Consider the following 26813-nt stretch of genomic DNA (forward strand, 5'->3'; position numbering starts at 1 on the left):
ATGATGACCCAGTGGGACGTCGGTGACAATGATGACTATGAGAACCTTAGAGAGGAGGAAAGCAATGGATGTCGAGCGGGTCTAACATGATACTGTGAAAGTTCAATCCACAATGGATCCAACACAGTCGCGAGAGTCCAGTCCAAAGCGGATCCAACACAGCAGCGAGAGTCCCGTTCACAGCGGAGCCAGCAGGAAACCATCCCAAGCGAAGGCGGATCAGCAGCGCAGAGATGTCCCCAGCCGATACACAGGCAAGCAGTACATGGCCACCGGATCGGACCGGACCCCCTCCACAGGGGAGAGTGGGACATAGAAGAAAAAGAAAAGAAACAGCAGATCAACTGGTCTAAAAAGGGAGTCTATTTAAAGGCTAGAGTATACAAATGAGTTTTAAGGTGAGACTTAAATGCTTCTACTGAGGTGGCATCTCGAACTGTTACCGGGAGGGCATTCCAGAGTACTGGAGCCTGAACGGAAAACGCTCTATAGCCCGCAGACTTTTTTTGGGCTTTGAGAATCACTAACAAGCCGGAGTCCTTTGAACGCAGATTTCTTGCCGGGACATATGGTACAATACAATCGGCAAGATAGGATTGAGCTAGACCGTGTAGTATTTTATACGTAAGTAGTAAAACCTTAAAGTCACATCTTAAGTGCACAGGAAGCCAGTGCAGGTGAGCCAGTACAGGCGTAATGTGATCAAACGTTCTTGTTCTTGTCAAAAGTCTAGCAGCTGCATTTTGTACCAACTGTAATCTTTTAATGCTAGACAAGGGGAGACCCGAAAATAATACGTTACACTAGTCGAGGCGAGACGTAACAAACGCATGGATAATGATCTCAGCGTCTTTAGTGGACAGAATGGAGCGAATTTTAGCGATATTACGGAGATGAAAGAAGGCCGTTTTAGTAACGCTTTTAATGTGTGCCTCAAAGGAGAGAGTTGGGTCGAAGATAATACCCAGATTCTTTACCGTGTCGCCTTGTTTAATTGTTTGGTTGTCAAATGTTAGAGTTGTATTATTAAATAGAGTTCGGTGTCTAGCAGGACCGATAATCAGCATTTCCGTTTTTTTGGCGTTGAGTTGCAAAAAGTTAGCGGACATCCATTGTTTAATTTCATTAAGACACGCCTCCAGCTGACTACAATCCGGCGTGTTGGTCAGCTTTAGGGGCATGTAGAGTTGGGTGTCATCAGCATAACAGTGAAAGCTAACACCGTATTTGCGTATGATGTCACCTAGCGGCAGCATGTAGATGCTGAAGAGTGCAGGGCCAAGGACCGAACCCTGGGGAACTCCACACGTTACCTTAACGTAGTCCGAGGTCACATTGTTATGGGAGACACACTGCATCCTATCAGTAAGATAAGAGTTAAACCAAGACAAGGCTAAGTCTGACATACCAATTCGTGTTTTGATACGTTCTAATAAAATATTATGATCGACGGTATCGAAAGCAGCGCTAAGATCGAGGAGCAGCAACATAGATGACGCATCAGAATCCATCGTTAGCAATAGATCATTAGTCATTTTTGCGAGGGCTGTCTCCGTGGAGTGATTTGCTCTGAAACCGGATTGAAAGGTTTCACATAGATTGTTAGACGCTAAGTGTTCATTTAACTGCTCCGCAACAATTTTTTCAAGGATTTTTTAAATAAAGGGAAGGTGAGAAACCGGTCGGTTGTTTACCATGAGGTCAGGATCGAGGTTAGGTCTTTTAAGAAGAGGATGAATAACCGCTTTTTTGAATGCTAGGGGAACAGTGCCCGAGGAGAGTGATAAGTTTATAATATTTAGCACTGATGGACCTAATAATGGTCCTGGTCGTGGAACTGTGGACCAGCTCCATACTCTCGGCAGGGTTCTTGAGGGTGCATGGGAGTTTGCCCAACCAGTCTACATGTGCTTTGTGGACTTGGAGAAGGCATTCGACCGTGTCCCTCGGGAAGTCCTGTGGGGAGTGCTCAGAGAGTATGGGGTATCGGACTGTCTTATTATGGCAGTCCGATCCCTGTACGATCAGTGTCAGAGCTTGGTCCGCATTGCTGGCAGTAAGTCGGACACGTTTCCAGTGAGGCTGTCCTTTGTCACCCATTCTGTTCATAACTTTTATGGACAGAATTTCTAGGCGCAGTCAAGGCATTGAGGGGTTCCGGTTTGGTGGCCGCGGGATTAGGTCTCTGCTTTTTGCAGACGATGTGGTCCTGTTGGCTTCATCTGGCCGGGATCTTCAGCTCTCACTGGATCGGTTCGCAGCCGAGTGTGAAGCGGCCGGAATGAGAATCAGCACCTCCAAATCCGAGTCCATGGTTCTCTCCCGGAAAAGGGTGGAGTGCCATCTCCGGGTTGGGGAGGAGACCCTGCCCCAAGTGGAGGAGTTCAAGTACCTAGGAGTTTTGTTCACGAGTGGGGGAAGAGTGGATCGTGAGATCGACAGGCGGATCGGTGCGGCGTCTTCAGTAATGCGGACGTTGTACCGATCTGTTGTGGTGAAGAAGGAGCTGAGCCGGAAGGCAAAGCTCTCAATTTACCGGTCTATCTACGTTCCCATCCTCACCTATGGTCATGAGCTTTGGGTCATGACCGAAAGGATAAGATCACGGGTACAAGCGGCCGAAATGAGTTTCCTCCGCCGTGTGGCGGGGCTCTCCCTTAGAGATAGGGTGAGAAGCTCTGTCATCCGGGAGGAACTCAAAGTAAAGCCGCTGCTCCTTCACATCGAGAGGAGCCAGATGAGGTGGTTCGGGCATCTGGTCAGGATGCCACCCGAACGCCTCCCGAGGGAGGTGTTTAGGGCACGTCCAACCGGTAGGAGGCCACGGGGAAGACCCAGGACACGTTGGGAAGACTATGTCTCCCGGCTGGCCTGGGAACGCCTCGGGATCCCCCGGGAAGAGCTAGAAGAAGTGGCTGGGGAGAGGGAAGTCTGGGCTTCCCTGCTTAGGCTGCTGCCCCCGCGACCCGACCTCGGATAAGCGGAAGAAGATGGATGGATGGATGGATGGACCTAATAATACAAAGAGCTCCTTGATCAGTTTCCCAGGAAGAGGGTCAAGTAAGCATGTTGTCTGTTTTATTCCATTTACACGTTGTAACAATTCCTCTAATGTTATTTCCTCAAAACGAGAGAAACTATTTTGGAGGGCAGTATCCGCCGTATATACCATCGTATCAGTGTTAATAGAACATATATATATATATATATATATATATATATATATATATTTTTATATTATTTATTTATTTATTTATTTATTTTTAATTTAACAAATGTTTATTTAAATTTTGAACAATATTGGTTTTAAATATTTTTTCCCTTGAAACTTCTATTAAAAGTTCCAAAAAAATGTACATTTAAAATATTTTTTAGGTTAAAAATGTAACTTACAAACATTGATGTATTAAATTATAAAAGATATTTAAAGAAATCATAAAAATATATGATTTTAAGCCCCCGTCCCAAACGTTCAATAGAAGTTACATAAGAGGTCTATTCCAAATACTTGTTAGTAAAAAAAACTTCACAAAATTTAATAAATCTATTACATTACAAAAAAATTTTAATTGGTTTTAAAGGCCTACTTAAACCCACTACTACCCACCACGCAGTCTGATAGTTTGTATATCAATGATGAAATATTAACATTGCAACACATACCAATACGGCCTTTTTAATTTACTAAATTACAATTTTAAATTTACCGGGAGTTTCGTCTTCGAAACGTCGTGTAATGATGACGTGTACGCAAGACGTCACGGGTTTTTAGGAAGTATGAGCGCTGCGCACACACAAAGCTAAAAGTTGTCTGCTTTAACGGCATAATTACACAATATTTTGGACATCTGTGTTGCTGAATCTTTTGCAATTTGTTCAATTAATATTGGAGAAGTCACAGTAGAAAGATGGAGTTGGGAAGCTTTAGCCTTTAGCCACACAAACACACGGTGATTCCTTGTTTAAAATTCCTGGAGGTGAAACTTTTACTATGGATCAGAGCGCGGTCAAGAGAACATGGATCCCGACCACATGTCAACCAGCGGGTTTCGGTGAGAAAATTGTGGTTAAAATGTCCGTTCTTACCGGAGAAAAGCTGAGTTTGTGCCGTCCATAGCTGCAGTCGACTCCCCTGAGACACTGCGCGTCAACACACCCGTGGAGACACCCTTCCGACTATCAGGTACTGTTAAACTCACTAAAACACTAGCAACACAATAGAAGGATAAGGGATTTCCCACAATTATAGTAAATTTGTCTAAAAACATCGGAATCCGTCCCAATGCAATCGCGTTTTTGTTTTTTTTCTAGTCCGTCGCTATCAATATCCTCAAATACGAATCTTTCATCCTCTCTCAAATTAATGGGGAAATTGTCGTTTTCTCGGTCCGAATAGCACTTTTTGTTGGAGGCTCCCATTAAAAACAATGTGAATATGTGAGGAGCCATCAAACACGTGACGTCATCGTCTGCGACTTCCGGTAGAGGCAGGGCTTTTCTCTTAGCACCGAAAGTTGCAAACTTTATCGTGGATGTTCTCTACTAAATCCTTTCAGCAAAAATATGGCAATATCGCGAAATGATCAAGTATGACACAGAATGGACCTAAATAAGAAATCTCCTTTCAGTAGGCCTTTAAACTTGTGATTTAAAATGTCCAATATTTTTCAGTAAAAAGTGCCACTTTCAAAAAAATCTAAATATGTGTGAAACTTTATATATATATATATATATATATATATATATATATATATACATATATATATATATATATATATATTTATATATATATATATATATATTTATATATATATATATATATATATATATATATATATATATGTATATATATATATATATATATTTATATATATATATATATATATATATATATATATATATATATATATATATGTATATATATATATATATATCCTACTGGTGGACTTCAACACTCATGTTGGCAACGACAGTGAAACCTGGAGAGGCGTGATTGGGAAGAATGGTCGCCCGGATCTAAACCCGAGTGGTGTTTTGTTATTGGACTTTTGTGCTCGTCACGGATTGTCCATAACAAAGACCATGTTCAAACATAAGGGTGTCCATATGTGCACTTGGCACCAGGACACCCTAGGCCGCAGTTCCATGATCGACTTTGTAGTTGTGTCATCGGATTTGCGGCCTTATGTTCTGGACACTCGGGTGAAGAGAGGGGCGGAGCTTTCTACCGATCACCACCTGGTGGTGAGTTGGCTGCGATGGTGGGAGAGGATGCCGGAAAGATCTGGCAGGCCCAAACGCATTGTGAGAGTCTGCTGGGAACGTCTGGCAGAGTCTCCTGTCAGAGAGAGTTTCAATTCACACCTCCGGGAGAACTTTGAACATGTCACGAGGGAGGTGCTGGACATTGAGTCCGAGTGGACCATGTTCCGAACCTCTATTGTCGAGGCGGCTGATTGGAGCTGTGGCCGCAAGGTAGTTGGTGCCTGTCGTGGCGGTAATCCCAGAACCCGTTGGTGGACACCAGCAGTGAGGGATGCCGTCAAGCTGAAGAAGGAGTCCTATCGGGTTCTTTTGGCTCAGAGGACTCCGGAGGCAGTGGACGGGTACCGACGGGCCAAGCGGTGTGCAGCTTTAGCGGTCGAGGAGGCAAAAACTCGGACGTGGGAAGAGTTCGGGGAAGCCATGGAAAACGACTTCCGGACGGCTTCGAAGCGATTCTGGACCACCATACGTCGCCTCAGGAAGGGGAAGCAGTGCACTGTCAACACCGTGTATGGTGCGGATGGTGTTCTGCTGACTTCGACTGCGGATGTTGTGGATCGGTGGAGGGAATACTTCGAAGACCTCCTCAATCCCACCAACACGTCTTCCTTTGAGGAAGCGGTGCTTGGGGAATCTGTGGTGGACTCTCCTATTTCTGGGGCTGAGGTAGTTAAAAAGCTCCTCGGCGGAAAGGCCCCGGGGGTAGATGAGATCCGCCCGGAGTTCCTTAAGGCTCTGGATGCTCTGGGGCTGTCTTGGTTGACAAGACTCTGCAGCATCGCGTGGACATCAGGGGCGGTACCTCTGGATTGACAGACCAGGGTGGTGGTCCCTCTCTTTAAGAAGGGGGACTGGAGGGTGTGTTCCAACTATCGTGGGATCAACCTCCTCAGCCTTCCCGGTAAGGTTTATTCAGGTGTACTGGAGAGGAGGCTTCGCCGGATAGTCGAACCTCGGATTCAGGAGGAACAGTGTGGTTTTCGTCCTGGTCGTGGAACTGTGGACCAGCTCTATACTCTCGACAGGGTTCTTGAGGGTGCATGGGATTTTGCACAACCAGTCTACATGTGCTTTGTGGACTTGGAGAAGGCATTCGACCGTGTCCCTCGGGAAGTCCTGTGGGGAGTGCTCAGAGAGTATGGGGTACCGGACTGTCTTATTGTGGCAGTCCGATCCCTGTATGATCGGTGTCAGAGCTTGGTCCGCATTGCTGGCAGTAAGTCGGACACGTTCCCAGTGAGGGTTGGACTCCGCCAAGGCTGTCCTTTGTCACCAATTCTGTTCATAACTTTTATGGACAGAATTTCTAGGCGCAGCCAAGGCGTTGAGGGGATCCGGTTTGGTGGCCACGGGATTGGGTTTCTGCTTTTTGCGGATGATGTAGTCCTGATGGCTTCATCTTGCCTGGATCTTCAGCTCTCACTGAATCGGTTCGCAGCAGAGTGTGAAGCGACCGGAATGAGAATCAGCACCTCCAAGTCCGAGTCCATGGTTCTCGCCCGGAAAAGGGTGGAGTGTCATCTGCGGGTTGGGGAGGAGACCCTGCCCCAAGTGGAGGAGTTCAAGTACCTAGGACTCTTGTTCACGAGTGGGGGAAGAGTGGATCGTGAGATAGACAGGCGGATCGGTGCGGCGTCTTCAGTAATGCGGACTTTGTACCGATCCGTTGTGGTGAAGAAGGAGCTGAGCCGGAAGGCAAAGCTCTCAATTTACCAGTCGATCTACGTTCCCATCCTCACCTATGGTCATGAGCTTTGGGTCATGACCGAAAGGATAAGATCACGGGTACAAGCGGCCGAAATGAGTTTCCTCCGCCGGGTGGCGGGGCTCTCCCTTAGAGATAGGGTGAGAAGCTCTGCCATCCAGGAGGAGCTCAACGTAAATCCGCTGCTCCTCCACATCGAGAGGAGCCAGATGAGGTGGTTCGGGCATCTGGTCAGGATGCCACCCGAACGCCTCCCTAGGGATGTGTTTAGGGCACGTCCAGCTGGTAGGAGGCCACGGGAAGACCCAGGACACGTTGGGAAGACTATGTCTCCCGGCTGGCCTGGGAACGCCTCGGGATCCCCCGGGAAGAGCTAGACGAAGTGGCTGGAGAGAAGGAATTCTGGGCTTCCCTGCTTAGGCTGTTGCCCCCGCGACCCGACCTCGGATAAGCGGAAGATGATGGATGGATGGATGGATGGATATATATATATATATATATATATATATATATATATATATATATATATATATATATGTATATATAAAAACACTTCATTATATGATTAAAAATATTGGTTTTAAACTTTTAGTGGAATGTTTCAGAAAATGTGCATACATTTACAAAAGGTCCTCCATGCAACCTTTATGATGACCTGATATATTTCTGTTCTATTTCATTCTTCTTTATGGTTCTTATGCAACATGTCCCAAATACTGTGCAGCATTTTGGCTTGTGTTTTCTCACTGTGCTGTGACAACAGGTTCAAATGCTAAAAATAGACATCTTGAAATGTGTACATGAGGTCATCCCAATGCTTTCGGGGTTACATGTGATTGTTTCTGACTCCTCAGGACCCTTTTTATGTACGATGTTTCATGTTTCAGTGTTCATGCGTGTCATATTGCAGGCTTGTATAGAACTTTTGTTGTGGTGTTGACAGCTGCTTTAGACACACGCTCTGTTAACCAAATCAGGCTGAGCAAGGGGTGATGTTGTTGTGTTGCATTTTCATTGTGGCTGCATCTCGATAGCGCTTTTGTTTGGCCTAAAAACCTCCCTGACCCCGCCTTTGTTGATATGTGATACAAGCTGACTACACTGACTGACCACTGATTCACCAACAGGAATTCATGGCTTAGTCAAATATTAGCTCCCACTTTTAAATACGCGCTCGTATTGCAACAAGGTGGTGAAAAGGCTCATATGAAATCCTCACTGAGGAAGACAATAAATGCATCTATTTCAGTGTGATGTTGTATAATTGGATTTCATTCTTTCTTTTTTTTTTATACTGTATTTTAAGTCTTTATTTGAGGCCATGAGGTAGGAATGTATTAAGTGTATTCAAATAAATTGTGTTTTATTATTATTTTAATTTTGTACACTCATTATTACGATTTGGATTATTCATTAATTACATAATATTGCTAAAATAATAATAATAATAATTATTATTATTATTATTATTATTATCCTACATAGTAGTAATGGAAGTAGTAGTAGTAGTAATAACATTTTGTAATCTCATTTTATCACACAATATTATCATTATATATTTGTATATATTGTATATGCATAGGGACGGCGTGGCGCAGTGGGGGAGTGGCTGTGCGCAACCCGAGGGTCACTGGTTCAAATCCCACCTAGAACCAACCTCGTCACGTCCGTTGTGTCCTGAGCAAGACACTTCACCCTTGCTCCTAATGGGTGCTGGTTGGCGCCTTACATGGCAGCTCCCTCCATCAGTGTGTGAATGTGTGTGTGAATGGGTAAATGAGGAAGTAATGTCAAAGCGCTTTGAGTACCTTGAAGGTAGAAAAGCGCTATACAAGTACAACCCATTTATTTATTTATATATTATGTGAAATTGTAGTATATAGTGATATATATGACAATGTTTGTATGTTTCCTGTGTTTGTGAGCCAAAGACCATTTTCCACCTTGGTTCACAATACAAATGTATTCTATTATCATTGATAGTACTTATTATTGTAATAGGTATTCATTCATATTATTATTATAATAATGCATATTATCATAATAAGTATATATTGGTAATGGTCTGTATTTATCTAGTCCAGTCATACACAAATACACACACTGATGGCGGATTATCATTATCATTATTATTATAATAACCCTGCCCCAAGTGGAGGAGTATACATTTGTATTATTATTAATATACTATTGACTAGTAACTGGTTATTATTATTATTATTGTTATTATTATACAAAAGAAGGATGTTACCTGTTATCAATATAATAATAATAATACTTAATATTATAATAAGTATACATGTGTATTCAATATGTATCTTCTTAATAATTTAATCATTATAAGTATTATTATTATGATAATAGAATAGATCTAGGTTTCTCATTGTCCCATTGGGTTGAGTTTTTCCTTGCCCTGATGTGGGATCTGAGCCGAGGATGTCGTTGTGGCTTGTGCAGCCCTTTGAGACACTCGTATATTTAGGGCTATATAAGTAAACATTGATTGATTGATGATTGATCTTTATAATAATAACCAATACAAATGCTTGTTATTATTATTAGTATTATCAATGTTAATATTATGGTAATAGACTAAATCTTCAATGTGCACCGATAAGCATTATGATAAAATCCATCCATCCATTTTCTACTGCTTGCCCCTGCATTCGGGCCTAAAGCCACCTCAACAAGTCGCCACCTCATCACAGGGCAAACACAGATAGACATTCACACTCAAAAATAATAATAATATTTAATCATTATTATTATTTGTTATTATTTTGTCATGACATTTTATTTTTTGTGCCATGGACCATCTCTTTTTTTTTTTTTAAGAAATGTTTTTTTTTCCAATAAATATCTTTTTTTATAGCGCTTAAGTGCTGTGACTGTGTTTTATAAGAAATAATGGCAATACGCTCGCTAATATTATTTCTGATTATCATTTTATTTTACCATATCTTATTTTTGTTTTGTTACACAATTTCAAAATGATCTGGGGTGGAAAAAGACTATATTTTCTTATTGAAGGATGTCTCCAAAGTAAAAATAAATGTATTCTGGGCACATACTATAGCAGGGGTGTCAAACGTACGGCCCGCGGGCCGGATTAGGCCCATGAACAGGTTTTATCTGGCCCGTGGGAGGAGTTTGCTAAGTATAAATGAGCCAACATTTTTGAATGAAAGAAACTGCTTTTCTAAATGTGTCCACTAGATGTCGCAATAGCAATTCTTTGTATCTTTGTAGATTATGCTACATAATGTAAAAAAAATAAAATAAATAAACCACGTTAGTGTATCAGTCGAGGAAAATTAGCAAACTACATAAATAACGTCCTGTGATTCGATTTTTATTTATTTTTATATCTTGATAGATTGAAAATTAACACCAATGTGCTGACTGGTGAACATTATCACATAGTTTATTCAGAAGGTATAAATAATGACAAATAAAGGTGGAATACTATTAACCGCAGCATGTAAGTGTAAAAAAAACAACAACATTATAATTTGTACATGTTCAGAATGTGCTTGTTCTAGTTTTAAACAAAAAAAACAATTCGAAGTTGTCTTTATTTTTGAGTTATCGTGCAGTGATTTTACCAGTCCGGCCCACTTGGAAGTAGATTTTTCTCCATGTGGCCTTCGATCTAAAATGAGTTTAACACCCCTGTACTATAGCACAGTGGTTCTCAACCTTTTTTCAGTGATGTACCCCCTGTCAACATTTTCTAAATTCAAATACCCCCTAATCAGAGCAAAGCATTTTTGGTTGAAAAAAAGAGATAAAGAAGTAAAATACAGCACTATGTCATCAGTTTCTGATTTATTAAATTGTATAACAGTGCCTAGTAAGGCTATTAGTCTAGGAGAAGGATCTCTGATATAAAATACCCCTTCCAACCCACACCAAGCCAGCGTGGAAGGTGTAGGCTAATAACCAGCATGAAAAGTACGCCAAACGGCAGAAACATGTTGAGGCTTTCGTCCAGCAGTGGACTGACAACGGCTGATGATGATGATGATAACAGTGCAAAATATTGCTCATCTGTAGTGGTCTTTCTTGAACTATTTGGAAAAAAAGATGTAAAAATAACTAAAAACTTGTTGAAAAATAAACAAGTAACTCAATTATAAATAAAGATTTCTACACATAGAAGTAATCATCAACTTGAAGGCCTACTGAAATGAGATTTTCTTATTTAAACGGGGATAGCAGGTCCATTCTATGTGTCATACTTGATCATTTCGTGATATTGCCATATTTTTGCTGAAAGGATTTAGTAGAGAACATCCAGGATAAAGTTTGCAACTTTTGGTGCTAAGAGAAAAGCCCTGCCTCTACCGGAAGTTGCAGACGATGACGTGACATGTTGATGACTCCTCACATATTCACATTGATTTGAATGAGAGCCTCCAACAAAAACAGCTATTCGGACCGAGAAAACGACAATTTCCCCAATAATTTGAGCGAAGATGAAAGATTTGTGTTTGAGGATATTGATAACGACAGACTAGAAAGAAAAAAAGAGACATTTACTAGGATAATTCTGGGAAATACCTTATCTTTCTATTGTGTTGCTAGTGTTTTAGTGAGTTTAACAGTACCCGATAATCAGAAGTGACTTTTTAACCACAATTTTCTCACCGAAACCTGCTGGTTGACATTCAGTTGGGATCCATGTCCGCTCTGATCCATAGTAAAGTTTCACCTCTTTGAATTCTAAACAAGGAATCACCGTGTGTTTGTGTGGCTAAAGGCTAAAGCTTCCCAACTCCGTCTTTCTACTTTGACTTCCCCAATATTAATTGAACAAATTGCAAAAGATTCAGCAACACAGATCTCCGAAATACTGTGTAATTATGCGGTTAAAGCAGACGACTTTTAGCTGTGTGTGTGTGCAGCGCTCCTAACAGCCCGTGACGTCAAGCGTACACGTAATCATTACGCGCCGTTTTCAACAAAAAACCCCCGGGGAAATGTAAAATTGCTATTTAGTAAACTAAAAAGGCCGTATTGGCATGTGTTGCAATGATAATATTTCATCATTGATATATAAACTATCAGACTGTGTGGTCGGTAGTAGTGGGTTTCAGTAGGCCTTTAAAGTGCCCTCTTTGGGGATTGTAATAGAGATCCATCTGGATTCATGAACTTAATTCTAAGCATTTCTTCACGAAAAAAGAAATCTTTAACATCAATATTTATGGAACATGTCCACAAAAAATCTAGTTGTCAACACTGAATATTGCATTGTTACATTTCTTTTCACAGTTTATGAACTTACATGTATATTTTGTTGAAGTATTATTCAGTAAATATATAAACGATTTTTGAATTGTTGCTATTTTTTAGAATATTTAAAAAAAAAATCTCACGTACCCCTTGGCGTACCTTCAAGTACCCCCAGGGGTACACATACCCCCATTTGAGAACCACTGCTATAGCATACAGTTCGTGTTGAGGAGGCGTTCAAGTCTGGTGGGAAGTTCTGCTTCCCTTTTAAAGTGTATGTGAGTCACACGTACTGTACACAATGTAATAAAAGTCTATACAATGAATATGTAAAGTTGTAGTGAAATATAAAAATATTGAGATAACGGCACAATCTTCAACAAGGGAGTCGCTCGCGTCACCATGGCAACCTGAACCTCCCAGGTGATTCATATGAGCTGATTTCGACAATACTTATAGCTTTTTGTGACGTCACAACCCCCTTACCGTTGAGTCACAGGTGATTTTCTGTTTTTTTAATGAAAAAAAGTTGTTGGCTGCGCAGTAAGACCTCCTCTGATTGGACAACGGGGTCCGCGGGATGGGAGGGGGGGAGATTATAAACGAGGTGATGGTTGGAAGCATCTTGAAAAGGAGTCGCTTTTTTGAGGAAGATTTTAATAACGGTCTAAGTCAGTACTTTAACGTCCTTTTTATCCTCTCACAACATGAACCGAATTATGCTTCACCATCGGTAAGAAAATCCTCTCGATTCCACACTTTTTGACTATTTTTCAAAACTCGAAGAAGGCTTCAGAACGTCATCTGCTCGGGCGTAAAATTAGGCGTTTTCTCTATGAGGTTTGGTGCGTGTAGTGAAGTACGTGAATTGAACACTTAATTGCTACTCAAACAGGCTTCTTTTGACTTTGTTGTCAGCTTCATTAATGTGAAGTTTGATATATCTTTGTAAAATCGCCGTATTGTTTTTTCCAATTTAGGTGAGTTTATTGGGTCTGTAAACACTTTAACAGAGGGTGGGGCGTTAAGGGGTAGCTCGGACAAATTGAACCGACTAGCAGAAACACGCCCTAAAACACGCATGCGCCCTAAAAAGTGTCATATTGTCCAAACTTTTCCAGTGATTTAGGCATAATGTGCTAATTGGTCACATTTGAATCATTACGCAATCACATACAATGGGGCAAATCGAATGCTTTATAGTAGTTTATTTTCAAATGAATCAAGAACCCGTTTATGTCTGAAATAAAATAACCCCAATTGTGAAAAACAAGGGTGTTCAAAGTGCGCCTCGGGGGCCATTTGCGGCCCGCAGCTAATCGTTTACCGGCCCGCCACACATTCTGCTAAATTGATAGTATTGCAACAATTTTAAAAAAGTGGAATGAGGTGAAATCTAATGAGAAAAAGTGGCAATGTTGACACAAAGCTGCCATGCAGGCAGTTATTTTTTTCCTTTTTGTCTATTTTTTTTTTTCCTTTGCTCAAAAAAATCTGTTAATGAATAATTACTTAAAAATGATCACTTTGAAATGTTTTATGTGGAAAAATATTGCATATGTTGTGTGGTTGCCATATAAAAACATCTGTTTTGACAGAGCGTAAAACAAAATAGTTCAAACTTAAAATCCACAGATATATCTGAAGTTGATCTTGAAATTTAAGTGTTTAAAAGTTAAAAAAAAAAGTATCACTTTATGAGTGGGGAACCTTTTGGATCTCAAATATATTTAGTAGGATTATATTTAACTTTTCACTGTGATTACTCAAATATTAAAATTAAATCAGTGGTGTCCTGCATTATTGATCTTTGAGGGCTTAATTGCTAAATAAAGGAACTCTCCTGAAGGAATCAATAAAGTGCTATCTATCTAAATACTGCATATTTCAGTTTTATTATAAAAAACAAAGTTGTCTTTGACAGAAAAGGCATAAAACCTTATTTGTTTTACTTTATATCAACGTCAAGTTGATTTAGAGATTTACATCCATCCATCCATTTTCTACCGCTTATTCCCTTTTGGGGAGATTTACAGTAAGCATTGAATAAAAAATAACAATAATTTGACTTATTTTTAACATTTTAGTGACTGAGACCCTCTATGCTCCCCAGGAGCACTAAGGATTAAAAAAAAAAATCCATATATTTCGTTATGGTTTGAAAATGAAAAATATCAAAATGGCCACCGCATGCTTAAATTTTTCCGTGTGCGGCCCCCTGGTGTAAAACATACATGACTTTACCTAAATTGATTTTTAAAATTGTGCCTCCGCTTGTTGCTAGGTATTGATTTATGTATTTCATATTACACACTGTAAAAAAATAAAAAATATCCAGGATTCAATAGCATTCAAAAGTATTTTTTCCACAGTCAGACTGTAATCCACTGTTAACCATAGGGGGGCCACAAATACCCGCTAGAGCCCCAACCAAAAATGTTTTTCAGCGGTACTCTATTGTAATGAAAGTTTCCACCACTTGTCGCAGTCATGACAATATCAAACAGAAGTCTGGCGCTAAAGTCAGAAGTTTAAGCGCAAAAATTATGACCAAAGTGGTGAAGCTGTATTTTTATTTGCGCTTAAAAATCTTTAAGTTAAAGAAACCTATTTTTATACAGTCTATTTTAGCACTGCACAATTGTGTACATCTATTTTTATTAGTCCTTCCTTTTGCTGTGTGTGTGTGTGTGTGTGTGTGTGTGTGTGTGTGTGTGTGTGTGTGTGTGTGTGTGTGTGTGTGTGTGTGTGTGTGTGTGTGTGTGTGTGTGTGTGTGTGTGTGTGTGTGTGTGTGTGTGTGTGTGTGTGTGTGTGTGTGTGTGTGTGTGTGTGTGTGTGTGTGTGTGTGTGTGTGTGTGTGTGTGTGTGTGTGTGTGTGTGTGTGTGTGTGTGTGTGTGTGTGTGTGTGTGTGTGTGTGTGTGTGTGTGTGTGTGTGTGTGTGTGTGTGTGTGTGTGTTCGTCTTTCTGATTAACTTTTTTTTATCATTTGACAAGGTTAATCATTTTTAAAATGTAACTAGGTTAGATATAATAGTATGAATAAAATAAAGAGTAATACCATTAATTCAGTGTTTGTTTGAGTGGGCCGCAATGTCAAATGTTAAGGACCCATGCTGTAATCAAAGTTTACTCTATTGCAACCAATTTCTGTAAAAATAGAATGATACCAATATTTCACAGTAAATTACTGTAATAAGGCCTCTGTAATATGAACAAATTACTGTAACTTCAAGCGGATTTGTCTCGGAAGACGTTGCATTTTTGTACAGTAGGTGGAAGTATGCTGCTAAAACCAGAGCAACTGTACAATTGAAGCGTTGTAACTTTACCGTAATGAACTGTAAAACCACAGCTCTACAGTTACAACAAATTCCTGTAAAGATATTTTACTGTGAATGCAACACGGAAGCCAGTAATTGTCTGTCAATTTCCAATGACCGTGCATCAATCGATATTTTAACTATATATCAGATCATTGAGATCAAAACATAATTTAAATGGCACTTTTCATACATAACACACAGCACTATTTACAACAGTGGTTCTCTAATGGAGGTACTTGAAGGTAAGCCAAGGGGTACGTGAGATTTTTTTTTAATATTCTAAAAATAGCAAGAATTCAAAAATCCTTTTATAAATATATTTATTGAATAATACTTCAAGAAAATATGAATGTATGTTCATAAACTGCGAAAAGAAATGCAACTGTGCAATATTCAGTGACAGCTTGATTTTTTTTTTGTGGACATGTTCCATGTTAAAGATGTATTTTTTTGTGAAGAAATGTTTAGAATTAAGTTCATGACTCCAGCTGGATCTCTATTACAATCCCCAAAGAGGGCCCTTTAAGTTGATTACTTCTGTGTAGATGTCTTTATTAATAATTGAATCACTTGTTTATTTTTCCACAAGTTTTTAGTTATTTTTATATATTTTTTTCCAAATAGTTCAAGAAAGACCACTACAAATGAGCTATATTTTGCATGTTATACATTTGAATAAATCAGAAACTGAAGACATAGTGCTGTATTTTACTTCTTTATCTCTTTTTTTTTTTTTCAACCAAAAATGCTTTGCTCTGATTAGTGGGTACTTGAATTAAAAAAAAATCACAGTCACTGAAAAAAGGTTGAGAACCACTGATTTACAATAACGAGAAGTTTTTGTTTTTTTATTAATATTTTGGCAAAGGGTGGGGAGACTGTTCAAAACTGTACGAGGAGAACTGGCAGGAACTTGGGAAACAACTTTAACTGTATTTTTCAATGAATTACAGATTAATCTTTTTTCACCATAGTGCCATCTGCTGGATCAGGTAGATTACTGCCTAGTTTATGTTTACAAATTGTCAAACTGCTGGCATCTAAGACATTCCTTGATGTGTAGTGTTAGTATTTAATATATGGCGTTGCTTGTGTGGGTTTACTCCGTGTTTTCAAAAACTTGCATTATAGGCTAATTGGACTCTAGTCTGCTAGGTTAGACTCCAGCAGACCTGTCTCTCATATAGACTTGCACTCACTTCAATGATCCACAAGGGAAATTGCTCCACACAGTAGCTCAGTTAGACATTTGTATTGTCAGGTTATTGATGTTGGTTATGTATGATGATGATTTACACTTCAACTGTAGTTCAACACAGCAAATGGCAGCACAACCCAAATCCTTGTTTCTTCCATGGAGGGTTAGGCTGCCCAGTTGTGGTAGGAGGAGCCTCTTTGTGTTTTCCCAAGACGCTATTGAAAGACTGGATCAGGTCCCAACTTGTCAGCCATCGCATGAGAAATTCCTCACCTCATAACAGATGAAGCCCGTGTCTCAAATTCCTTATCCACACAGGATTTGCTGGGTCTGCATGACAAGTAACAGTTCTTGGACTATTGTGTTTATGCTCCCATTGTGTGTGTCCCCACCACTTTCCCAGTCAGCGCCTTTTGTCCGTATCTCCTGTTTCGGACCACACCCTCGCTTGCACTGACTCTTTTTATTCCCATGCTGGCTGCTTTTTGTGCTTTCAGGGGTTGCGTAACCTTCTAGCTTCATTAACCTGCCCCTCAAATGCTGAAGTTGGTGGTTGCTGTGGAAAAGTAGAATTTTTCCTATTGCCTGCTTGAGTTATTTTCATGGCAACATGTCACAAGCTTCCATTGGCAAATATTGTCAATCACTAACACGCCCACCAAAAAAGGATGTCTTTCTTGTACCCAGAGTTTGTGTCAAACTCTAGACCTGGGGGCCAGATCAGGCCCGCCACATAATTTTATGCAGTCTGCCACATTTTGTGTAGTTGTACGTTGTCCAACAAATCATATTGTGGTTTGTCACATCATTTAATATGGCCCACCATGTCATTTTGTGGTCAGCACATTATTTAATGTGACCATTACATTGCCTTCACGTAGTCTGCCACGCCGCTTTTAATGTTAAAAAACCAAAACACTTTCTGGCTAAATGTACAGGCCAAAAGTTTGGACACCTCATTCAATGAGTTTTCTTTATTTTCATGACTATTTTTGTTGTAGATTGTCACTGAAGGCATCAAAACTATTAATGAACACATTAAAAAAGGTGAAATAAATGAAAACATGTTTTATATTGTAGTTTCTTCAAAATAGCCTCCCTTTGCTCTACTAACTGCTTATCACACTCTTGGCATTCTCTCGATGAGCTTCAAGCACACTTGGGAAGTAAAAACCATTTCAGGTGACTACCTCTTGAAGCTCATCGAGAGAATGCCAAGAGTGTGCAAAGCAGTAATCAGAACAATGGGTGGCTATTTTGAAGAAACTACAATATAAAAGTTCCATCCATCCATCATCTTCCGCTTATCAAAGGTCGGGTCGTGGGGGCAGCAGCCTAAGCAGGGAAGCCCAGACTTCCCTATCTCCAGCCACTTCGTCTAGCTCTTCCCGGGGGATCCCGAGGCGTTTCCAGGCCAGCCAGGAGAAATAGTCTTCCCAACGTGTCCTGGGTCTTTCCCGTGTCCTCCTACCAGCTGGACGTGCCCTAAACACATCCCTAGGGAGGCGTTCGGGTGGCATCCTGACCAGATGCCCGAACCACCTCATCTGGCTCCTCTCGATGTGGAGGAGCAGCGGCTTTACGTTGAGCTCCCCCCGGATGGCAGAGCTTCTCACCCTATCTCTAAGGGAGAGCCCCGCCACCCGGCGGAGGAAACTCATTTCGGCCGCTTGTACCCGTGATCTTATCCTTTCGGTCATGACCCAAAGCTCATGACCATAGGTGAGGATGGGAACGTAGATCGACCGGTAAATTGAGAGCTTTGCCTTCCGGCTCAGCTCCTTCTTCACCACAAAGGATCGGTACAACATCCGCATTACTGAAGACGCCGCACCGATCCGCCTGTCGATCTCACGATCCACTCTTCCCTCACTCGTGAACAAGACTCCTAGGTACTTGAACTCCTCCACTTGGGGCAGGGTCTCCTCCCCAACCCGGAGATGGCACTCCACCCTTTTCCGGGCGAGAACCGTAAACTCGGACTTGGAGGTGCTGATTCTCATTCCGGTCGCTTCACACTCTGCTGCGAACCGATCCAGTGAGAGCTGAAGATCCCGGCCAGATGAAGCCATCAGGACTACATCATCTGCAAAAAGCAGAGACCTAATCCCGTGGCCACCAAACCGGAACCCCTCAACGCCTTGGCTGCGCCTAGAAATTCTGTCCATAAAAGTTATGAACAGAATCGGTGACAAAGGACAGCCTTGGCGGAGTCCAACCCTCACTGGAAACGTGTCCGACTTACTGCCAGCAATGCGGACCAAGCTCTGACACTGATCATACAGGGAGCGGACTGCCACAATAAGACAGTCCGGTACCTCATACTCTCTGAGCACTCCCCACAGGACTTCCTGAGGGACACGGTCGAATGCCTTCTCCAAGTCCACAAAATATCGGGGCTGGATGAGATCCGCCCGGAGTTCCTTAAGGCTCTGGATGCTGTGGTTCTGTCTTGGTTGACAAGACTCTGCAGCATCGCGTGGACATCGGGGGCGGTACCTCTCTTTAAGAAGGGGGACCGGAGGGTGTGTTCCAACTATCGTGGGATCACACTCCTCAGCCTTCCCTGTAAGGTTTATTCAGGTGTACTGGAGAGGAGGCTTTGCCGGATAGTCGAACCTCGGATTCAGGAGGAACAGTGTGGTTTTCGTCCTGGTCGTGGAACTGTGGACCAGCTCTATACTCTCGGCAGGGTTATTGAGGGTGCATGGGAGTTTGCCCAACCAGTCTACATGTGCTAATATAAAAGTTATTTCAGCTTTTTTGAAGTACATAACTCCACCTGCTCATTCATAGTTGTGATGCCTTCAATGACAATCTACAATGTAAATAGTCATGAAAATAGAGAACTCATTGGAGGTCTCAACTTTTGGCCTGTACTGCATGCAATTGCGAATGTTCAACCTTTTTTAATCTGATCATGCAACATGTTTAATGCATTTTTATTTTTTAGTTATCAAAAAAATACTGTATATATTTTGTCAGCTTGACTTATGATTTCAAAGCAGTCAATCCGTCTAAAGAAAAAAAAGAACTTAGTTGGCCATTAGGTTTGTATTTACGGTTAGAGGTGACCCTCTGAGGGTGGCTCTCAATAAAAAAAATAACTGACACCCTTGCCCTAAACCTTACAATACTCCCCAGTTAATAAACTATACAGTAGTAATGGTTAAATGATGCCTCAGTGTGTGGCACACTCACTAACTGTATTGATGCTGCACCGATTGTCTCGTTTCGAAAGTTGTCCGCATCTTCTGGATCAGGCACTTCACTTTGACTGGCAATTTAGTAAGAAAATGTAAATGATCTAAATAAATGGCTGAGCAAAAAAGGAATATGAAATGCACAACTCAATGAGCCAAATGGTAAACAGGAAAATATTAACCTTATTTGGTGCTATAAAATCTAAATCATCCCACATTTTAGATGTTTTTCTTTTCTTCATTGCTTTTAGATTGATGGTGGTTAAAAACCGATGCAACAAGCCACGTTGACTTCATTTAGTTTGAGCTGTCACTCGTAAGCTCAAAGTGCTTCCTGAAACTGTTTGGTCCTGTCAAATGACGCAGCAGCTGTATTAGTCACATGATTTTTTTTTCTTAGTGACACCATCACTAGTATGCAATATTGTATCTCCTTACACGGTGTCTTGTCAAAGCATCTTCTTGTTGGAGACTGAGTCATGTTGACTTGTGAGACATTGCCCTCTGCTGGATTTGTGGCTGCAGCATACAAATAACTCCATCACTTTGTATTTAAAGGGGAACTGCACTTGTTTGGGGATTTTGCCTATTGTTCACAATCATTATGGAAAAACATGACGATGAAAGTATTTTTTTCAATGCATTCTAAATATTAAATAACTGAATAAAAGTCAGCTTAACAGCAGAGCCAATGGGAGCGCCACTATTCCACCTATAAAATCGGATAAATAACCGTTCAAAAAGCGCGAAAAATGTTAAATTTTCATTGCGTGAAATTTAATAACAAAAAATTTGTCATATAAGCGCTACGACAAACTATTGATAGCTGTGCTGTGATCACAAGCTTGTGTCCACTTTACATTTAGTGGTCTGCTGCTTCCTTGCTTCCCTGCTCCCTGGAAGTTTATTGTAGATAATGAATCATGCATCTCACCTGGACAAAAGACGTTTGAGAACATAAGCCGAAAAGCTGGGATACTTTGACAGCCATTTCGGACCTGTATGTGGTGGAAACGACACAAAAAGCACTTGTTTCTCCCCCATGAGACATTTTTCACCTCAATGGAAATCTATGAACATGCTAATGAGAGCAGACCTTGTACCTCATGTTTGTTGGCTCTCGTGAAGTCTGCAGTGAGCAGAAATTGGTGATGGGGGGGGGGGGCAAGTAATGGTGCGTTGTAGAAAATATACCGCCCCGTATGCTTAAAATGATCAAAATATGTAAATACTAAATGTTAATGTGGCTGTTAGTACATTACATATATACTTACATCATGTAGATACAACCCTAATAGATGTTTTTTTTAAGGGCTTCTCTAAGCAGAATTGAGCAGGTCCTGTAAGCAAACTTTTGATCCAATTGAATATTTAGAGGGTTTTTGTTTTTTTAAATCAGTCATGTCTTAATTATTGTGACCCAGGGGCAGAATTTCCCCAAAAAGTGCTGTTGCAATTTAAAAAAACAATAAATAAAATAAAAAATATTCTGAAATTCAAGCAGTAAAAAGTATTCAAATATGACAGGGTGAATACAGAATCCTAAATTCGTATTATGCTGGCAGGGGTTGCATACTAACCTTGCATCTTGTCCTGAGAATATACATGCTCAATTTTTTATTCTAAATATAAATTGTTTACTTACTGTGCATGTATGCATGTCATGTTGTATATTACCTTTCCACTGCAAATATTTTACATAACCATTAATATTTAAATGTTTGCATTAACATTTCAATGCATTGTTTTACATGTCATTCAAAGGGGAACTCCTCATAGAAACGATAAAGTATATTTTCACTATTGTTTGTACGCTGGTTAAATCTGTAAACTATATGTAGTTTTTATATTTTGCAAGAGGTTTCCAGGCTGCCTTATGAAATGCCATAAAAGTGAGTGCTCCTGGGTTGCTGTGGCAACCGCACCAACCGTGTTCAATGACACACACATTACATATTTGCTTTCGGAACTCTTGAAGAACTGAGCATCACTCCCAAATGCGCTCTTAAACTTGGCAGTACTCCTTTTTGAGCTTGTTCAAACTGGATATCAAAGTATTTTGTTGGGATGCATGATCATTGGCTGGTACCTCCCATCCTGTCATAGTTATGATTAACGGCTCTTAATCTCAACGCAAACTCCTGCTATTTGCTTTACACGCTTGACTCGCCTCTGTATTTATTTGTACTTTTTGAATGTTTGTGTGCAGTGGTGCGGTTTAAAGTGCTTGTGTGTGTAATATCAACTTTTTTTGTTTTTGTTTGGCCCAGTTTTCCACAGTAGTCATAGGAATACAAGGCTTTTCGAAACGTTCTGTTGGTGAAAATACCTTTTTTTTTTATTATTTTATTTATTTTTTTTTTTTTTTTACATGCCAACATGTGCTATGATGATGATATAATGTGCTAAAGGAACAATGAAACCTGCAAGTTTCCTAAAATGATACTGATCCCGAGGCCTTTTGTAGCATTAGCGCTCTCTAGAGGTAGTGGTAGTGCATTTTTTTTTTTAACTGACCTAACAGTAGGAGGCAGTATTGTGCATATGCAGGATGTACAAGGAGCCACGCCTAAAAGTTCTGTCAAGCTTCTTTTTTTTACATTTTTGTTATTAAAGGATTAGCACTGCTAGTGTCCAATGTCTCCTAGACTGAAAGTGCATTTCACATTTTGGCTTCCACCAACTAGGAAATGTCACCAGTGTTCTTGTCAGTTTTTCTTTTACTTAGTAGTTTGAGATTTTATTACACAGCATTTATGATGCTTAGACTTTGTTGTATAGCTCGGTCGGTAGAGTGGCCGTGCCAGTAACTTGAGGGTTGCAGGTTCGATTCCCGCTTCTGCCATCCTAGTCACTGCCGTTGTGTCCTTGGGCAAGACACTTTACCCACCTGCCCCCAGTGCCACCCACAGTGGTTTAAATGTAACTTAGATATTGGGTTTCACTATGTAAAAGCGCATTGAGTCACTAGAGAAAAGCGCTATATAAATATAATTCACTTCACTATTTTATCGCCTGCATTTTGTCACTGTCCAATGGAAATGATTACTGCTGAACAAATTCAATTGGTTAGGTACATTACTTAATTTCTAAATATTTGAACATACTTGTATACTAGTTTAATATCTATTACAATGTATTAAAAATAGTTTAGTTTTGTTACTATGTATTGTATAATCTATTTTCAAATATTAAAGCGGATTGTTACTAAATTGCGAAACATTTTTAAAACAAAATTGACATTTTGGTAGACTATTACAATATTGGAACAATTTAGTTATTTAAAAGTTTGCAATCCCAATACACATTAATGCTTATTCTTTATTGTATTGCATGACTTTTTGTCACAAGGATGACCATTCCTGAACTAAATATTAAGATTATCTAAAGACATTGATGAATTATTTGTTTTACTTCATCACTATATATAATATATTATCTACAGTATTTAGTTTTATATATAGTACAATGCATTAGTTTTTTAAATACGTAATTTTAGTATTGCTATATTAAGCTACATGATTTGTTAACTTATCACATTTTTAACTGTTTCACTTATTTGAATTTTTTAAATTATCAATAATATGGAGATTTTAATTTGAATATTACCATAACTATTTTTCAAATGTTTAAAAACTGTTTTATACATTACCATCTATTTTTAAGTATTTTAGTTTTGGTGTTTCAATATATGATCTGGTATGCTTTAGAAATCCTATTCAAATAGTTGTAAACTTTCAGTTTTACTATAAAAATATATATTTTAGTCTTGCTGTGAAACTCCACATGATCAATTTTGTTTTAAATATCAAACATTTGAACAGTTGGTTTTTACTATAGTACAAACTATTTTCAACTGATCTAAAAGTATAACATCAGTTTAAATATATTGACTTATCTTACAATTTTGGTGAACAAAATACTGAATATTTTAGGTTTGCTAAGTCACTAATTTGTTTGAAAAATCAATAGTTTTAAAATGTTATAAGAATATATTTTTAGTCTTGCCCTTACTTTACTATTTATACTTTACATACGGTATATCAAATATTTAAACTGTTTTACTATATTACAAAAATTGAATATCTAAACATTTTTAATTTTAGTTTGAACATATATCATATATTAGTTTTTTTTAACACTTAAATTTACTGTATTATATCGTTTTTGAAAGTATGTTTTAAAATTTTACTATAAATGATCCATGTTTGAGAAATATATATACTATAAAATGTTATACAAATATTGATATTGTTTTGACTATTCCAATATATCTATGAATGGATGAACAGACTATTACAATTTGACACATTTCTATAATTTACAAATCACATGAAAATTGTACATTTGACTATACTACATCATCAATCTTTATTGCAGACCTTAAGATCCATTACACATATATGAAACATAAAGCCCAAATGTCAGTTTCTGACATACAAATGTGTGCCAAGGTACTCATCTGGACTGTTAATCCATAACGGAACTCTGGCCAGGGTTTGTTATCACAGTAATTGTCATTTTCAGACTTCGATTCCCTACACATAAACTTATAAATAAGGTTGCGGAGTAAGTGGGCACCACAACAATAACAAACATCTGGCTTGCACTGGAGCTTGTTGGAATTCCCAGGGGAAGCCTCATACAATCATTATCAGCAACCTGCAGCTTCCGTATGCTTTTCCGCTTATACTTTACCCACAGGGGGGCAGTATACAGAGTGCAATAGGCTCTGAACAAGTTTCTTTACATCATCCGTACAATATTTCTCAGCATGTTTGCTTGGGCATACAGCATACGCCGCTGTCTGTATAGGTTATCATCGCCCCAGATACTTAGTTTTATTAAGCACCTGTCCTGACAGAATGAAGGAAAAGAGAGGTCCTTGTCTTTTGTTCTACATATCATGACACTCTTTGGCATAATATTTTACATATTTTAAACCATAATCTGCACATACAGGTGCTGTTCATTTTATTAGAATATCATGAAAAAGTTGATTTATTTCAGTAATTATATTCAGAACGTGAAACTTACATATTATATCAATTCATTACACACATAGTGATATATTTGAAATGTTTATTTCTTTACGTTTTGATGATTAGTACTGACAATTGCTGAAAATCCCAAATTCAGTATCTCAGAAAATTAGAATATTAGTTACGACTAGTACCAAAAAATATTTTTTAGAAATGTGGGCCAACTGAAAAGTATGAACATGGAATGTTTCCGCATGTACGGCAATCAATACTTAGTTGCAGCTCCTTTTGCCTGAATTGCTGCAGCAATACGGCGTGGCATGGAGTCTACCAGTCTGTTGCACTCCTCAGGTGTTATGAGAGCCCAGGTTGCTTTAATAGTGGCCTTCAGCTCTTCAGCATTGTTGGGTCTGGCATCTCGCATCTTCCGCTTCACAATACCTCATAGGTTTTCTATGGGGTTAAGGTCAGGTGAGTTTGCGGGCCAATCAAGAACAGGGATACTATGGTCCTTAAACCAGGTAATGGTAAATTTGGCAATGTGTGCAGGTGCCGAGTCATGTTGGAAAATGAAATCTTCACCTCCATAAAATTGGTCGGCGGCAGGCAGCATAAAGTGTTCTAAAACTTCCTGGTAGACTGCTGCATTGACCCTAGACCTCAGGAAACACAGTGGACCAACACCAGCAGATGACATGGCACCCCAGACCATTACCTATTGTGCAAATTTGACACTGGACTTCAGGCAACGTGGATTCTGTGCCTCTCCTGTCTTCCGCCAGTCTCTGGGACCTTGATTTCCAAAGGAGATACAACATTTACTTTCATCTGAAAACATAACTTTGGACCACTCAGCAGCAGTCCAGTCCTTTTTGTCTTGAGCCCAGGCGAGACGCTTTTGACGTTGTCTCTTATTCAAGAGTGGCTTTACACAAGGAATGCGACAGCTGAAGCCCATATCTTGCATACGTCGGTGCGTGGTGGTTCTTGAAGCACTGACTCCAGCTGCAGTCCACTCTTTGTGGATCTACCCCACATTTTTGAATCGGTTTTGTTTGACAATCCTCTCCAGGGTGCGGTTATCCCTCTTGCTTGTACACTTTTTTTCTACCACATCTTTGTCTTCCCTTCGCCTCTCTATTAATGTGCTTGGACACAGAGCTCTGGGAACATCCAACCTCTTTGGCAATGACCTTTTGTGTCTTGCCCTCCTTCTTTCAATGGTCATCTTTTGGACTGTTGTCAAGTCAGCAGTCATCCCCATGATTGTGTGTCATACAGAATCAAAGCGAGAGACCATTTAAAGGCTTTTCCAGGTGTTTTGAGTTAGCTAATTAGAGTGTGGCACCAGGTGTCTTCAATATCTGACCTTTTCACCATATTCAAATTTTCTGAGATGTTGCATTTAGGGTTTTCATTGGTTGTCAGCTATAATCATCTCCTTTTTGGCAAAAAACACTTGAAATGTATCAGTCTGTTTGGAATGAATGTATACATTCTACAAGTTTGACTTTCTAAATGGAATTAATGAAATAAATCAACTTTTTCATTATATTCTAATATAACCAGCACCTGTATATTCAGCAGCTGTTGGAAGCCAGCACTGCTAGAAGACCGGATGGCTAAATCATCCCCATACATAAAATGATTGACGACCGTATTACCAAGTACACATCCTGTTCTGCAGGTATTGAGCTGTACAGATAGGTCATTTACACACGGATTGAAGAGTATAGGAGAGAGAATTCCCCCCGGCGTACCCCGTATCCCAACCTTAAATGTTGCCTAGCATTTATCGCCCCATCTGATCTTCATGCTCTTAGCATACCAATCTGACAGAATTCTGTAGATACTATCAGGCATGCCCCTCTTTCAGTCTAAAAAAAGTTTCTGATGG

At 39.8% G+C, this 26813-nt stretch overlaps 1 protein-coding gene across 1 annotated transcript in view; it reads left to right on the top strand.

Moving 5' to 3' along the window:
* The first annotated feature begins 5258 nt into the window (after positions 1-5258).
* Positions 5259-26813, top strand: part of spaca4l (sperm acrosome associated 4 like) — a 34946-nt gene continuing 13391 nt past the window's right edge. Inside the window, exon 1 of the mRNA XM_061882850.1 lies at positions 5259-5304. Coding sequence (XP_061738834.1) covers positions 5259-5304 — 46 coding nt within the window. The remainder of the gene's footprint in view (positions 5305-26813) is intronic.

Source organism: Nerophis ophidion, linkage group LG21 (assembly GCF_033978795.1).
Source record: "Nerophis ophidion isolate RoL-2023_Sa linkage group LG21, RoL_Noph_v1.0, whole genome shotgun sequence".
Taxonomy (NCBI): Eukaryota; Metazoa; Chordata; class Actinopteri; order Syngnathiformes; family Syngnathidae; genus Nerophis; species Nerophis ophidion.